Raw genomic sequence first — 17,481 nt, 5'->3', positions numbered from 1 at the left:
AGATCATAGCAACTTTGTAACTCCCGTTCGAAAAAATTAGGCGTTCAGCTTTGTTCAGAGAAAAAAATATAGGTGTTTAATATTGAATGGGCGTGGTCTAAAATATTCGAATTTTCAAATTTGACGACGGAATCCTCGAACCAGTAAGTACAGTATGCCATCTGCAAAGCAACAGCTCTCAAATATAAAACACGGCGGAGGTATAACTGGTTTGTCAATAATGATTCACAATCATTGGGAACATGAGGTGTAAAAAAGTGAAATGAATTAAATAAAGCCAATTTAGTCAAAAACGTCAAAAATGACCCTCCCGCTAACCGAAAACGGGGCGGAAATATTTATTTTGGGCTTTTTGACCCCAAACCAAGTTATTTTTTCATTTTGGAGGTCCCTTTACCCAAAAAACAGGGCCGTTAAAAATTCATGACATCACCCAAAAATATTCGTATCCGTGCCCACCCCTAGTATAAGACCCAACGTTGGCACACTGCCTTTTGGCCCACCCTGTATATTTAGTATATATAATACCTCTAGTAACTCTCTTGTTACTCCAAGTCTCCTAAGATATTCTGGTCTTAAGTTCGTGCTAGTTATATATATAAAATATATTTTTGTCTGCTTTAATTGATACTAAATGAAATTGTTGGTTTCTTGAAATTGTTGTTTTGTTGATCTAAGGAATTCATTGTGTTCAAACAGCCATTATAACCGAACAATCTTTAGTTTTGGCTCATATTTTTACACAAGATAAGATACCTTACTTTGAAGATGATGTGATCTTACTGATGACACAGCATGAATACAGTTAATTGATTGAGTTAGGATTTCCACTATGTTTCAAGCAAGCCACTAGTAATGAAAGTGATAGAATTTTACCAAGGAAATTTTGCTTATCAAATGTGCGCATATGTTTACTTTGAAATTAAATTGTTGCAGAAAATTGTGGCTGTGAGTTGATTACAGTGATTAAAGCTTTGTGTAGTAATGTAATTTCATGTTAAAACAGCTTTGCTCCTATGATTGAAAGATAATTTTCTGACTTGATAGAAGTAAAGCTAACACATTAATTAGAATAATTCATTGCGTCACATTGATTTTGTCAGATTAATCGAAACTTAATTGCATTGTGTTGTTCAGCTGCATGGGATTGGTTGGAAGAGAAATACAATGTTTTACGGAAGAGACTGGACCAACTGGGATACAGGCAGACCCTGGACGTCTCATCAGTTCCTCTTGTCGAAAAGTTATTCGCCTGACCTATTCACACAACAGAGAGTTTTAAAGCAAGCAAACAGCACACTGCATCTTTAAAGGTGATCATTAATCCTGTCTAGATTCCTGAATGGAACAGTGGACTATGTTTCATAAATGACGGACACACTTTTAACACTAATATAGAAAAGTTTAAATTGACATGACGTCATCTTTTTTGAACAACGATTTAGGCCAACATGTATTTATTTTAAAAAATATATAAAATCAAATGAAATGGTCGTTCAAGCTTGTTTTTACTCTTATATTTCCAGGAAGAAAGCCAAGCAATCATTCAACAAGGTGATCCATACAAAGCTGAGAACACTCGACTGCTCAGAGAAAATAATGATCTACACATTCAAATTATCAAGGTATAATGCAGCTTGTATTCAAATGAAAAAAATAGATAATTTAGATATCGTAATGATAAGAACAGCATGATGCATTATAAAGTCTATTATATAATAGTGACATTGAAAGGCAAAACACAAACACTGAATAGCTAAATAATTATACAGGAATTTTAGCTCACAAACTTCAGGTGAAAGAAGAAACTGATGGTAAAGTCAAAGATCTGAAAAGTGCCCTCAGGAAGTCAGAACATGAATGTGCAGATTTGCAGTTTTTGAATTCCCAATATGCTCATAAACTGAAAGCCTTACAAAAACAAGAGCAAGCTAAATCCACCAGAATACAACAGCTTCACGTAAGTTCCATCTGGAAATCAGGAAATTGTTCTCTGAATGTTTGCCTTAAAATTATATCATATTTTTTGCTTGTATATTATATTACATTATTTTTAGGAACGAAATATGAATGCAGTGGTCGAAACCCCTGGTGGCAGACGACGCCACATTGCCCAAAGAAGACCTGTCCTTGAGATGAACACTTCACTGCCCATGTCCCCTGGATCCGACATTCAAACACCCACAAAACCTCAATCAGATCCCTACATGTGTGATCTGCTTCGTGTTGCAGATCAGCAGATTGCAGAACTCAACAGACAGGTCAAAAACATGGAGGGAAGCAAATGCAGCATCTACAAGGAAGAGTGAGACGTTGGTAAAGCAGGTCACTTTAAGAGACAAGGAGATTGATAGGCTACAACATTTGTTGGAAGGTGGCAGACCTACTAAGGCCATGATAAACGATGGGATGGCTGAGAGCACTGAAAGAGTTATCTCTCATCTTAATATCCAGGTGAACACTTGTTAACCACCTTCTTGAACTTGAATAATTCAAAAGCAAGTAATGCTAGACTTGATAAAAATTACCTAAAGCTGTACATTGTTTTTAATTTTGGGTTGATCTAAGCGATTGAGAAGCATTATAAGCTTTCTGTTGTTTTTCACTTTAGACATGATCTAAGCAATTGACCAACTATGTTCATCTAGGTCGAATATTTGCAACAAGCCAACAGAGAACTGGATGCTAAATTGAGAGCCTCACTGGCTAAACAGCGAGAGGAAATGGAGGGAAATAAGGTTATTATTCATTCACTTTATTTCACGTTATTTCCTTTTAGAAATAAAGTTTTCCGTGCAGTGTTCATAAACCGTATCATTCGTTCATTCTAAACCTTATCAGGCATATCAAACCAAGGAACACAGACCTGCAACAAAAATACAACAAAATTCAAGAAGAGCTAGAAAAGATGAAGGTAGAAAAGAACGCACGCCTCGGAACATACGAAACAGAGCTTGACATGAGTCTTCCACAAGAATAAAAGACAAAGAGAACTTGTTCGAGGAGAAAGCAGCACAGCATGTTGCTCTACAAGAGAAGGTAGACGAGCTAAAGTTGGAGAAGAAAGATCTAGTGAAGTTGCTGACGGAGTCTCATGTTGAGACGGAGAGGTTCACTCTAGTGGTGAAGAGATTGGAGGAGGATAAGAAGGAGGCGGGCAGACAGATCAGGGATCTGGGGGAGGAGAATAAACAGCTGAAGAGGAATGTGAACAGGTGAATAAGTGACCATCTGTTTTTTTCTTACTCGATCACACAATTTAACAGGAATTGTAATTGAAAAGTTTTTGCATTCGGCATGACACATTCATGCTCCCAAATTATATACTTTTACTGTGGTAAAATTTAAATAGGATACGGTTCATTAATTGCTAAAATTAAAGATTTAACTGAGTTGTCGAATAAATCTAATATTTATCTCAGTTTGGAGCATATCACCTCGTTAAAGACAACCAACTTGGAGCAAACAGAAAGGAATGGCTGAAGCTAACTGGCAGGACCAGATTGATAAGTTGACTGATGAGAGGGACTCTAATAAAAATCAGATTACAGTTCTTTTGAAGGTTAAATTTTAAAAAGTTACAAAACTTTCAAGTATTAATTAAATCATCTGCCAAAGTCTGTTTTAAAAATGTAATTTCTATAAGCACACTGCGGTGTATCATACGTCTGTCCAAATACAGGAGGTAGACGATGTACAGAAGGAGTAGAACCTGAAATCAGAAGAAGTTATTATTACAGACAAGAGTGCTCCAATTTACAGTCCCTTATCTCAAAATACACTATACCTGCAAGGGAGAATGAACCGGTTAGTAATTAGTTAATGAAAGATGATGATAATTATTCACAATATATCATCTTGAATATATATAATATATATTATGTAATACATCAACAACTATGTAATTTAAATCAGTCTATGTAGCTAATTACACTGTACACAATTAAAATACTGTAAGTTTTACCAAACTCCCCACCCTTGGTCTTATCTCCTTCATTCCTAGCTATCACAACTGGAGAAGCTGTCAACTGAACGAGATAAAGCAAAGCGGCAAGTTTCTGAACTGCAGGAGTGAGATTCTGAACCTAAAATCTAATGTCCGTCTCGTTACCTCGGAGAGAGACAACATCGATGCTCTCTACCTTCAGGTTTCTAAAATCTTAACATTATAAATCTGTGGACAGACATGTACCTAAAGTGTTGCCATTTTAAATTTTACCATTACTTTAATCAAGCTATAAGTTATTCTGAACTTTGTAAGTAACTCCATTTCTTTCTTCCTCAATTTCCTAGTTGTTTTTATGCTCCAAACCTACCACGTGTACTAATACCGTGTCTCAACCAGGCAACTGATGAAGTAAAGAGACTTCGTTCTGAACAGACTGATCAGTTACTGGCGGAGTCAGGAGCATCTCTCAAGATAGAGCGAGATAACGCCATCACCAAGCTAAAACAGGTTAGTCAGCTGTCTCGTCATAATGTTACTGGTTTACTGGTTACTATTTTGGTGAACTATTGAACAATAATTTACAATAGAATTAAATGTATGCCAACATAATACAAAATTTTCTTATATGAAGTGGCATATTTCAACCAACAAATCAAATAATCATTGCCCAGAAATGAATATTTGACTTGTTTGCAGTTAGTCTCATTACAATAATCTAAGAAACAACTTACTGAAGCACTTTGGAAGGTCCACATCAGATGTGAACTCAGTTCCAGTCACACAGGTTACAGTAGCTTCTTCACCCGCTTGTTTCCATCCTCTAGCACACTTGACAGTTAGTGTCGAGTCTGGATCAGCTGGAAGTGTTCCCTCTGTGATCCTGTAGTTCCAGTCTTGTGGGTAGTGCTGTGCACGGGTCGGGGTCATCTGAAGAGTGTGACAAATTTATTAAAAATGAATATTTTCTACTACTATTCGAGTTTAAGAACAGGTTACTTTTGTTATAGAATTAGAGATTTAAATTTCTCTTACCCGTTGAAAATCGGTATTGTTTCGAAGCTGTGTCCATAAAATTTGCCAGATGGAATTGGATACTTGTTGCCTTGTATTTCATCCAGCAATCGGCGACTTCACTAAAGTCCCAATCTACTTCAAGTTCATCATCAAACCATATTTTGAGGGTGGTCTGAGTTTTCAGGAAAGTCAGAATACCCCCTCTTGATAGAAAACCAGCTGTCGTTTTAAAAACATAGGGACCGCACTTTTTTACGTTGATTTTACTCGCTTCAAAGGTGACAAAAGCATTATTCAAGAAAAACCGAATGTCATGTCCTGGTTTAATCATCGCATCAGTTTTGATCTGGAATTTCTTTTCTTCAATAGGTCCTTCGAGTCTAACCCCCTTCTCCGTAGGAACATCATTCCATTCAGTATATCCTGAGAGATGAGACATATGTTTGATAAGTGAAACTAAGTGAACTCTCAATGTTCTTTTCGATCAAATTCCATCAATATTTACGGTTTGATATTGCTGTGTCATTATATTTAAACCAAAAGATGTGTATATTTTGAGTGTATTCTAACTTGAAGTTCTTAGTTTAAACGTACCTGCGTAACAGATCCCCATGAGAACCATAAGAGAATCTCTGTAGAAACCCAGTGTCCCATTTCTGTATCTGGTTCTGCTCAGCCTGCTTTTACGATTACTTTGACTTCGGAAACTTAACGCTAAAAATGAGATATCAACGATTGAGCGATAATGTTTAAAATTACAAAAAACAACAAAAATCGAATTGAATTGAGTCACGGTGTAACTCTTGAAAATTGCACTACAAAATGATTAAGTAGGGGATAATACCAAATATTGTGATCACAAACAATTTAACAGTAATTGTAGCACAGCTTACTTAACTAAAAATATTTAACTACGTATTTACCAAGATTTTAGGCACAATTATAGTAGAAAAGCCTATTTAAAAACAATTAGAGGCTAACAATGTGTACAAAATGACTTTGCTGCGTGAATAGAAGCGAACTAAGCTATTTTCAGTTACGTTTCTCCTGGACGTGATCGCAAGTATTGCACGTGTTTCAATGAGGTCAGTTCATACACTGTGGGAGTCTGGGACTACGTCTGTATAGCTTAGTAGTATAGGAGTGCAATACACTGTGGGAGTCTGGGACTACGTCTGTATAGACTAGTAGTATAGGAGTGCAATACACTGTGGGACTACGTCTGTATAGAATAGTAGTACTAGCAGTGCAATACACTGTGGGACTACGTCTATATAGACTAGTAGTATAGGAGTGCAATGCAACTGTGGGACTACGTCTGTATAGAATAGTAGTACTAGCAGTGCAATGCAACTGTGGGACTACGTCTGTATAGAATAGTAGTATAGGAGTGCAATGCAACTGTTAAGTGGTAGTATAATTATAGCACTGCCAGGAAAAGCTTCCCGCTAAATACTCCAAATTACAATAACATTAAACTAAAAGCTCGAAATTAAGAGGCCATCCGTGCTCAACTGGGCCCTGGGGCATACCGTATAGCCCGTTATAACGGGTGCTTTATTTAACGGAGGTGCAGGATAAGGGTAGTCTGTACTAGAATAAGGGATACCGCGACACAGCGTATTAGAAGGACCACATTAGCTGAGTAATTTAGTGATGGTTTTCAGATTAAGCTAATAGATAATTGGCTAATGTATATCGTTATGGGAATTAATTATCAATTCATGCATCTTAATAAGCTCTTTTCGGTGAGCACTGAACGTGTCATTTACTATGGAAAGAGGGGGTCAGACAATTATGATTTAAGTATAACCATAGCAATGAAAAAGCAAACTTCCAGCGGTTTCAGTTATCATAGACGTCACTAACTTTTAACACAGCCTTGAGCTAGAGACCAGAGAAACACTCAACATATTTGAAGGGATGACATAATGCAGCCTCACTGCTAGAGGTCAGCTTATATACCAGACTAAGTTAACTGTATGTGACCGGCTTGGTATGGGGTGGAAGGTGGAACGTTTCCCTAACTTTAGAGAACAATAGTCCACGTCCTGACTCACAAGCTTCCATGCATATTAATAAATATCGGGCCTAACACCTTTGAGTTCAATCCTAATTTACCCAAATATTAATGAACTCTCGGCAATTCGGTAGTGTGGCAAAGCACGGTTAACGCACGGTTAAGGCACGGTTAAAGCACAGTTAAAGGCACGGTTAAGGCACAAGGGTTACATAAGGCACGGTTCTTAAGGCACGGTTGGAGGGTTCATTAAATTTATAAATAAACATTAACTAACCCTCCAAGTACCAAGATTACTTGATAAATATTAACGAACCCTCCAAGCTAGCACATTACTTTCAGGCATTATCAGCCAAAGAAGGCCTGACAGAGCAACTAGCGCTAGACAAACAGACCGCCCAGCTGGAGACAGAACAATTGGGAGACAAGGTGAGGGAACAGGACCGTAAGATACATTCGCTCACTGTGGAGAGAGATTTGTTGCAGAACAAAGCGAGCAATGCTAAGGAGACTATAAAGAAGTTAGAGGAACTAGTCACCACTTCTTCTACTCATCTTTATACAGCTCAAGCAGGTAAATTGTGGACTCACATGTATTATTCATCTTCAAAAGTAAAATCCGGGACCTGGGTAAGGCTATCCCGCACCTAGATGGTGTTATTTTGGGGAGGTGCGTTGTTTTGAAAGTTGTTATAAAAGCTGCAACGTACCGTTTAGTTAGGATCTAAGAGAGCACTGACTGTTATGACAGCTACAGTATACTCAGCCTAAGTGACCAAGATGGCGGAGGCAATGTGAGTCATGATAACTAACAAAACACCTGGGCTCCTCTCTTTACAAACACTGTCATTATATATACTGAAGCTGAGGAGCGGGGGGTGGGCTAGTCTGTACTCTGCTTATTAGACCTAGCACTCTCTTAAACACGATTAGTTAGCCCTACTAATCAAATAGGGGTGCAAGGACCCCTGATGACTAGTATATATATATGACAATGCAAACACGGTATACTGGCTGAATGACTCTTGGAAAATCATAATATTAGTACCTTCACGGTATGAAGGCTCAGGGTAGGGTATCTTATCACCAGCCATATTATTTTCAAAACTTAAAAGTTTGAATCTGGATTTTGTTTAGATAATTTTAAAATGTTGTCTAGACAACACAAAAAATTCCAGTAAATTGTCTAGACATTGTCTCCATAGAAACCCTAGCTTTACATAGGCAATTTTTATCATTAGTCACGCTCTTAAAATGAGCTATGACATGTTGTTGTCAATAGATTGATGAGCTGTCAAACTGCAAACCTAGTTTTACAAATACATAGAAGCGTCGCGTTCATCTGGTCTCTAACCACCAGATGATTGTGTTACCTTATATCACCTGATCAAGTGTCTTCACTAGACGTATTGTTATCATTGACTCATGAGTAATGAGTATATGTATATAATACTTGTATGAAGATTTCTTATCTTCAACTTTCTGGAAGATATTGCCTGTAATTCCTCGTAAAGTATTGAGTGCATAAACACTAAATAGCAGGAACATTGTCCACCTCCTAAGATAGCAGCAAAAAACAGCGAGTATACTCAAATTAAGCTGATAACAATTTACAATCCCAGGGAAATCACACACGGAGTCGCAGATAATGCATCTTAAGACGGTGGCTGGAGCCGCGCAGCGCAGCAGAGACGATCTGCACAACAAACTGTCAGAGGTCAATATGGAACTGGAGCTGGTAAATCAGCGCAACAACTTCCTCGACAAACAGGTACACCCTTCATTTGCTGGTTCTTGACATTACCCGTGAATTCATTTTTCTCTAATTACTGGTTTTGCAGGTTAGCCATCGTAAGTAAAAACTGCGCCACAGAAATGAACAACTATTTGAAATTTGAAGAGTGTCAATTTAGTGGGTAAATTAACATTACAGTGATAACACATGTTATAGTATTCAAAGCTAAAAGTTGTAAAGCAAAAGATTAAGAACAATGAAAACTATTTCTACATCATTGGCCGTTTAAATTATTATATATCCTTGCGCAATTTACAACGTTTAAGCTAAACGCTAATAGGATTGAACTGTTGGAATGATTAAAGTTATCGTACGAGACCTGTCACGACGACGAGAACTAATGATAAGACCTCGTCAGATCGGGATGTTTACGTTTTACTTTACCAGAAACTTCTAACACCATCATTCAAACAGTCTTAAACAATAAACACATCATAACTTTAAAGCTTTTCATGACAATGGCTACAAATTTAAATCAGAAGTTTTCATTGAATTGCGTTTTAAGTAGACAGAGACTTCTTATACCATTATCAGTCTCACATGAAACGTTACTGTGACAGGTGCAAGAGCTACAAGATTCGCTGCGAGGTAAGAACAACAGCACAATCAAGATGAAGCAGACCCTTGTGGACAAGGAGAAAGAACAGGACACACTGTTACAACAGCTGGACGAGAAAACGGAGAAGATACATGAGATAAACCAGAAGTTCATGAAGCAAGATAATGAGTTGCACGTGCTGACCATGGAGATAAAGGCTTTTGAGGACAAGTTCTCAGAGCAGAAACAACTTGTCGGACAGAAGGTTGGTTCTTTGTACTTCGGTCTGGTTTTTTTCGTTCATAGCAGAGGAGTGCTTAAGGTAATTTTAGAGTTTTTTAACTGGTGACTAAGTAAGAACCATACAAATAAACATTTTTCCCTCTAGGACCAGGAAGTTGCCAGTCTGAGAAAACAAGTGAACAAGATGATCGAGGAACTGTCACAACTAGAAAGTGTGAAGGAATTAACCTTGAAACACAACAAACAACTAACCGATGATATTGCTAACATGACTTCTGAGAACCAGGTTTGTAACTGTGAGCGGGCGCGGCGGGGGGCGGGTGGGGGGGGGGGTGGGGCTCCATTCAAGCTTAGTTCAGATACAAATTACAGTATCTATCCAAATGGATTTAGTTAGTTCTATTCGTATAAACATTTAAAAACTAATTTCAGAGGCTGAATAGCGAGATGCGAGGTCTTGAGAAACAGGTTCAACTACTAAGAAAGGACTCGAACGAGAAAAGTCACGAGCTCCACAGTATTGAGCACCTGATAGGACTCAAGGTTTGCCATAATTACCAATTACCATACATATTACTAGAGTTCAGGTGGGAAAGTGATTGTTTATAAAGTGGTATCCCTACCATGTTTAACCTCGTGAATGTAGCGTTTGAGTAGGAAGATGACTCCTGGAAATTTGGGTATTCTGACGAAATTATTAAAACCATGGTCTAGAAACTTGAAATGTCTAGAAACTGGAAATATTATAAATTTACCAGATATAAAAGTAACGCAGAAAAAAAACGGAACACATGTAGTACGTGATGGAAATGATAATGAGCTCGTCTTTAGTAGTTCTCCATAAGTACAACAGAAAGTATGTCCGCAGTCCGAACAGATTGAAAAGGCCATAATATTAAACTTAGCAATTAAACCACACATGATGGTATGTATTTATGTGAGCTGGTAGTATTTCTTATTGCTCCTCCAGCTCCCCACATGTCCTCTCCACTGCTCATTATCCCTCAGTATTTTAATGAGCAGTGGAGAGGGAATGTGGGGATGTTTTTATTTAGTTTTTATAGAGGGACTGAGTCTTTAGGTCCACAGCAGGAAAGCATCTAGTTCTTTGCCTTCTTTAGGTTTGTCACATGAGAAAGAGGTGTTCACAAAGGAAAACAGCGTTAACGAGTAAGGAGTATGCGGATTTAAGTGGTTAAAACATGAGCCCTGAGTCCGTAGTTAGTCTGTGTGAGATAACAGCTGGACTCGTCTATTATATAATGATCAGGCTCTCTCTTTTATCTTTTACCCTCAGCAAGGTAAAATAATTGCATAGAATCCACCTAATTCAAGTGTATAATCCACCTAAGCAACTATTTTTACTGCTGGTGCTCTCCTAGCACCGGGCACCCCATCAAATTGTCGTCTCCTGGGTTTGACTTGAAGTTCATTTGTCCGATAGGGGTTCTGTCTTCTGCCGTTAGGTGGTCCTCCTGAGTGGAGAATAGTAAATTAATTAAGGTAGATTGTGGTGATTGAAATCCATCAATGACTATGGACCATTATAAAATATACTCACGTAACAAGAAACATCATCGTCTACGTACTGTTTGTTTTTAACAGTAAAATAAAAATGTGAATTATTACCTTTGCAGAAGAGTCCCAGTACCATTTGAGGAAGTTCTGTTCCAAGAAACCCCCTGAAGCTTCTGACAGTCAGGCTATAAATAAAGAAGTTAGCTAGAATATTCAAGTTAATGATGCCACAAGCAACTTGGAAGTACTTCATGTGGAATGGTCCTGGTGTTACGGGATCTTTAGGCACCCAAGGCTCAGCAATACAGTACACTGCGAATGGTAACAGAGAAACACTGTAAACTATGGCTGTGAGCACGACAGTAATGATGCCTTGCCACTTGAGACTTTCAGCCCCTTTTCCTGCCACTTTCCGTGCCTCTCTCAGCAACATAACTGTTGAGAAGACCAGTATAAAGTTAGGGGCTATTATTGTGAACACACCACTTATTGGTAGGAGAATCTTCCATATCCTTGATGAGTAACCGTGGGTGCAGACGTAGATCCTGTAGTCAAAGATAACATCATCTTTATCCACCAAGAGATGTAGAGCCGGAACATAAAGTGAGGCTATCCAAATACCTGCACAGGCTTTATGAGCCAACCTTAAATTCCAGGTGTTTGTCTTAAACGGGTACTTGAGGAGGATCAGCTTACTTAACACCATGGTGCAGGTGAGGAGTAACGTAACAGTGTTTACAAAGTAATTCAGACAGAACCTGATGTAGATCTGAACTCTATCCATGGGGGGACTGTTAGTGATCATTGATATAACACAAGGAAGAAGATGACCGGCAGAGGTGAGCAAGTCACAAGCAGCTATGTGCTGGATAAAAGCTACTATAATCTTATGAATACGAAATGCTTTGAACTTGATGGAGGCTATAAGTATGGTAGAGTCTCCGAGGAGAGAGAATGTGATGAATAGTGTTATCCATCCCGCGTGGAGGTCCCTCTCTGATTTGTTCTTTATACCAAACATGGTGTAGTTGGAGTAGTTGTACGTCATCTTGCTTAGAAAGTAGGATATCAGACATTTTACCAAGTTGGAAATTGTGTTAATTAATTTATTAGCTTCAACCCAAGTGTGGGCTCAGTATGATGGACTTGTACACATGATGAAGTATTTAAGAAAGCAAGGGAGGTCAAGTAAATGTCAAAATAATAAATCTCATACTACACTGCGTAACCAAACTAAGCTTAATTGTGTCCACCATCTAGTGTGAAGATAGTCAGATGATTAATTATGTATAAGGTTATATCGAACTGTGAACTAGCAAGGTTAACGCCTAAGTTTTGTCAAATACAGAAGTCAGTTTTCTCATTCGTTTCAATGAGCTATTTCGGTGACGAAAATGACTAATTAAGAAGAAGAATGGCCATAATTTAATATATGGTTTAATACAACGTATTCCGTTCAGGGAGACCTAATTCTAACAGCACCTGTGATTTACTCTCTAACTTAACGGCTATTTCTCTCTTACCCTACTCAATCCTCAATTTATTCAGACCCAAGTACTAATGACCATTACACTCTCATATATTAATAGATGGAATATTACGCTTAATTCCGCCTGAAATTATTCTATCGGCCCTGTGCTAACTGATTAAGGAAATATACACTAAGTAGTTCATATTTATCTGTACAACAGCCTTTCAGGCACACTACGATCCAGCTATTTTAGGAACATTTCGTGCGATCATGGTAAATGACCGGATTTTTAATAATATCCCGCCCGAAGCTACAACTGACCCTGCTACTCACGAATAAATTTCAATTCTGCGCACGTGATGTCCCCGTTAGACAGTGTTTATTATGATATACTATACTATATTGTAATGTCCAAACTTCAATCACGTTATGAATTTCACCTTCCGTAAAGTTTAAAACTTTGTTTCTGATCCACGTTATTTTGTAATCATAGGACATTCGATATTTTATTTATTTCCATAATATGCTCCTAAAGAAAGTACAGGGTATGAGATACATCACGATAACCCACCACTAGATGGTAAATTGGAATCACGGCGAACTAAACATTACAATGAAACATAAAAATAAATAACCGCATTATTCACAGGACGCTGATAACCAGGAAATATTTGAGAAGTACCGAGAGTTGAACATGGAATGCGATAGAATAGCTCGAGAAGCTAAGATTAGTGCTGAGAACTGCCACAGCCTGCAGAAGGATCTCGCTGCAACCGCTGACGTAGGAATGATTTACTTATTTATTTATACTAGTGGGATACATATTCCTGAATCCTGGCAATCATTAAGTTTCTTGACATATTATGCTTTTTACTTATAGGGAATTATCATTATACATAATATTATAGTAACAGCTCGGGCATTAAGAAATTCATTATATTTCATCCATACATTTTAAATCTGAATGTTTTCTCCTTGTTGCTAACAAACCACTTCCTTTGTCAGGTAAAGAACGCTCTAGAAGCCCGGCTAAAAGAACAAACCCTGGAGATACAGAAAGTTCTGGCTCACAACGAGAATTTGGAGAATCACATTGGTGATATGGAGTCACAGGTATCTGTTCTGTATTCCGCTCTCAGTCATTTGAAGTAAGTTAACAGGTCTGTTGACAAGACAGTAAGATAGGTAACATTAATTGTATTCTCAGAGTTTAATCTCTCTTATTTGGTGTTCAGGTAAATGAATACGGGAGTCTGGTAAAACAGCATGAGGAGGAGAGGAAACACATTTTACTTGATTTAGAGACAGTTAGAGAGATAAACAACAAGATAGAGGGGCAGCGTGAGGCTCATGCTAGACAAGCAGCTAACAGGTCCGTTACTAAACTATTTATCATGCTTAATTGGAGGTATAAAGGCAGAAAGTATCCTACTTTTGTCACAGCCTCAGCCTCTCAGCCTACAATTACAGTTTCTTAATTTAGATCACGTGACAATCTTATCGCAGGAGTGTAGAAGTAGAACAACTGCAGCGTGTAATAGAGAACCTGACGTCTGACTGCGAGAGTTTAAAACGTCAGGTTGCTGCCGAGAAGGATTGTGCTAGAAACTTGGAGTTCATTATCAAAACTGGCCGACAGCAGGTAATGTTGAAATCGTTTAATCGACCCGGGAATTGGACATTCTCTTTTCTTTTATCTGACACTGTATTTTATAAATGTTAACATGTTTGATACTTTGATAGTCTGAAAACCCCCGCAGTGGTGGAGGCTGGTAATGCACCCAATCTTAATTCGATTACAAGCATTACTCATCACATATATCTTCAGGAGTATGATAACCAGTCAAAAGTTGGAGACAAGCTGATGAGGGTAAATCAGTTAGAGGCAAAGGTTCAAATAAAGGAGACTGAGCTTCACGAAGTGCGGGAGAAGTACCGAGTTGTCTGCGATGATTACGAGAGACTTAAAGAACAAAACAAGAATCTTCTGAGGAGAATAACAAACGAGCAATTTGAGAGGTTTGGATTAAAAGCTTTATACTTTAGAGCGGAAATATGGGGCGGTCACTTAGAGGTTGATGTAACGCGCGACTTTGTGTTTGTGTGCTTGGTAGCAACACACTGTGAGTTCTGCGTTTTTTCGCGCAATAAACAAACGCGCCGAATTCTCAACGGATTTCGCGCGAATCGATCTTGCCGCCTTATCAGTATTTCACCACCGATAAACATCAACGTAAGATAATAGATTTCGACTTTCTAATTACTTTGAGATTTACGGGGAAGAGGAATCTGGTTTCAAAGTTAGACAAATTTTAAAATTTCTCCCTCCGTAGTGGGGTCTGCAGGGTCCAGGGCCCTTTGTTCCGCCACTGGGTACAACTCCGATCACAATTGATGATTGGCTATAGCTGGTAAAGTAACACCTTCTTATTTCAGGGAGAAAGCAAAGAACGAATCGAACATTCTGCAGCATCAGCTCAAATCTCTGACTCCCAAACCACCGTCACCATCACGACATGAAGCCCTGTTTGAGCCCAAATCAGGACCATCTGAACCCAGCAGGCCCCAGCCCGACATCCAGTCTGACTACAAGTACCGTTCAGAACCTGTGTTTTACGAGCACACTCTGTCACCCAGTGTAGTCAGGTCAAGATCTCGTTCTGCCAGGGCCAAGAGATATATTTCATCGAACGACGAAACTGATGATTCGATTATGAAGGAAATAAGTAAGTTTACACCATATTCCTGTAAGCTTCAAATAAGAAAATTAAATTATGTTAATCAGTTACCTTAACAAGTATAATAGTTTCCATATTTTGTTTATAACTAATCCGCACCTCCTGCCCAGATAGGACGATGAAAAACAAAACACCGAGCACAGTAGCGCCCTCTAACATCAGCATACAGGCCTCCAACATTAGCTCCATCATGACGTCCCTCACTGAAACCACCATGGACCAGTCCACCATTGATAGGAGCGAGTTGGAACGTCCTACTGACTCTAGCTTGGATAGTATCGCCATCAAGACAAAAAGTAAGTTTTTGGGACCTTTAGTTGTTTATTTTACGTTCCATAATAAGATATATCGGTAACAGTGATTTAAGGTAGATATCCCTATCTTTTTTACATGTCCATCAACATTTATGCTAACCCAATTGTCTATTTGAATTTGATTTAGATATAGTATTTATATTAAAGTCTTATTCAAGTACTTACTTTGTTACTTATTTGTAGCGTCGATGACAGAAGAAAGGAAGTCCTTTACCGCCCCTACCACTACTACCACTGAACACTCTGATGTCTCTAGACAAAGCTCAATAGTTGTTGAGGATGATGCCGGTCATAGCGAAACGGTGAGTAAATGAAACAGTGTAATGTTCAGCGGTCAAATTGAACCATCTTTGATTGAACTATATTTTAAACGTTAATTAATTTCATAGTATCAGTTGATTAGTGGCAGTTTAATTGGTGCCCGCTCATATACCCAATAAGTTTTAAATAAAGACATTGCAAAATGACATTATATTTAACAATTTACAGACGTTTGACGGCGATGAAGATGACAGCGTTTATCAAGCTATCAGATCCTCGCAAAGATCAAGCCGTCAATCTCAGAGATAGTATCTCTTAATGATATCTTCCTAATCTACTTCAACAATCTCTTCACTACAAATCTTAAGGATACCAACTTGTTTTACTTTAATAGTGCTTTCTTATTTTCAGATTATCATACAGTATCATGTACTTACACTCGCTGTTAAGACGTGAATTTAAGTACAGTGAGTATGATACAATAATATAAAGCATGATATTTTTATTTATCAGAGTCAGAAGTAATCACATTAGAGCTTTAATGATTGTATTACAGCGGGCTGTAATTTATTATTATTAAGGGTTCCGTTACGATATCAATATGACATGTTATGGTAATAATGACTTTCATTACGATTGCCTTATTATATTTCCACATCTTTTCATTACTGAATGTTTTAACGCTAAATGTGACAAAACAAATGTTTTTCAAGTGTATTTATAATGTAAAATATAATAAATTATTCAATTTATATCATGATCAAATTTACACTCTTTTATATGCGAGATTATTAACATAATTTTCTGAGTTTACTCAGAAACCGGCGCATTATTGTGAATCACAGGTGGTAATTAACCACCTTTTTACTTTCTTTTCCCGCCAAATCACCCTTTTCAAGGCCGTGTTTTCTGACACAATGTAAACATTTTAAACTTGAAATTTCCAGTTCTTGAAGCCTTTTGAATTTGTGAGGAGTTTGTCATGTCTTATTATGGTCTTGTATCACGTCGTGACCCCCATTGTCGTTTCACTAATCGTGGCGAAAGCCAACGTGTGACTAAGTGACAATTATGGTCTATATAATTCTCTGTGTTGGGTCAGAGGTCCAATCATGCAGCTAACTGGATTAAGGCAGTAAGGAAGTACATTTTCGTGAAAAGCAAGGGTGAGATGTGCCGAGAGCGGGAATTGAATTATGGTCTATGTAATAGATTCCAAATTGTCAGCAGTTCCAATCTGTTTGTCTTATTCTGCTGTAACCTACAAACTATTCACACAATGTATTTTAACACTACAAAATCGTTATCTTCTAAGTGATAATTACTCTCTAAGAGTGTTCAATACTTTGCGTCAGGCCATTATTTTGCGCAGTACTTCCCCTTTATTTGATAGCTCAATATACTATATACTACACACATTTCTATTGTAATACCCTATCTCACTACATTTCCCCCTGGGTACACGTACTTTAGTTCGACACGCACTCTAGTTCGACACGTACTATAGTTCGACAAAATTTAAAGGTCGACTTTGTCGAACTAGAGTGCGCTACCTGGACTCTAGTTCGACACGTACTAAAGTTCGACAAAAGAACTTCGACTGGATGAGAAAGATATTCA

The 17,481-nt window shown here is 38.0% G+C and overlaps 3 protein-coding genes across 4 annotated transcripts in view; all 3 read left to right on the top strand.

The window, feature by feature from the left end:
- The window catches only part of LOC134815437 (centrosomal protein of 135 kDa-like), a 4,608-nt gene extending 1,125 nt beyond the window's left edge, over positions 1-3,483 (top strand). Inside the window, exons 2-7 of the mRNA XM_063823971.1 lie at positions 1,527-1,625; positions 1,796-1,960; positions 2,200-2,454; positions 2,649-2,764; positions 2,976-3,215; positions 3,423-3,483. Coding sequence (XP_063680041.1) covers positions 1,527-1,625; positions 1,796-1,960; positions 2,200-2,454; positions 2,649-2,764; positions 2,976-3,215; positions 3,423-3,483 — 936 coding nt within the window. The remainder of the gene's footprint in view (positions 1-1,526; positions 1,626-1,795; positions 1,961-2,199; positions 2,455-2,648; positions 2,765-2,975; positions 3,216-3,422) is intronic.
- The window catches only part of LOC134814902 (ubiquitin-conjugating enzyme E2 Q2-like), a 102,145-nt gene that overhangs the window by 33,268 nt on the left and 51,396 nt on the right, over positions 1-17,481 (top strand). The gene's annotated exons all lie outside the window — the stretch shown is intronic.
- LOC134814981 (centrosomal protein of 135 kDa-like) lies at positions 1,796-17,095 on the top strand. Its single transcript, XM_063823375.1, has 22 exons — positions 1,796-1,960; positions 2,058-2,454; positions 2,649-2,738; positions 2,842-3,215; positions 3,423-3,562; positions 3,683-3,807; positions 4,004-4,148; positions 4,346-4,456; positions 7,326-7,557; positions 8,606-8,754; positions 9,339-9,581; positions 9,705-9,845; positions 9,992-10,102; positions 13,198-13,329; positions 13,554-13,661; positions 13,784-13,920; positions 14,055-14,190; positions 14,377-14,567; positions 14,985-15,274; positions 15,397-15,582; positions 15,784-15,902; positions 16,090-17,095. Exons 6-22 carry the CDS (start codon positions 3,800-3,802, stop codon positions 16,168-16,170), a joined length of 2,520 nt encoding a protein of 839 aa, XP_063679445.1. The 5' UTR covers positions 1,796-1,960; positions 2,058-2,454; positions 2,649-2,738; positions 2,842-3,215; positions 3,423-3,562; positions 3,683-3,799; the 3' UTR covers positions 16,171-17,095.

This window comes from Bolinopsis microptera, chromosome 5 (genome assembly GCF_026151205.1).
Source record: "Bolinopsis microptera isolate Bmic1 chromosome 5, MBARI_Bmic_1.0, whole genome shotgun sequence".
NCBI classification, from domain to species: domain Eukaryota; kingdom Metazoa; phylum Ctenophora; class Tentaculata; order Lobata; family Bolinopsidae; genus Bolinopsis; species Bolinopsis microptera.
This window is presented reverse-complemented; position numbering and strand designations above follow the sequence as displayed.

Coding starts and splice junctions, on each gene's coding strand:
- LOC134814981 (XM_063823375.1), top strand. Junction 4,149..4,345: donor TCGATGCTCTCTACCTTCAG/GTTTCTAAAATC, acceptor TGTCTCAACCAG/GCAACTGATGAAGTAAAGAG. Junction 7,558..8,605: donor TCTTTATACAGCTCAAGCAG/GTAAATTGTGGA, acceptor TTACAATCCCAG/GGAAATCACACACGGAGTCG.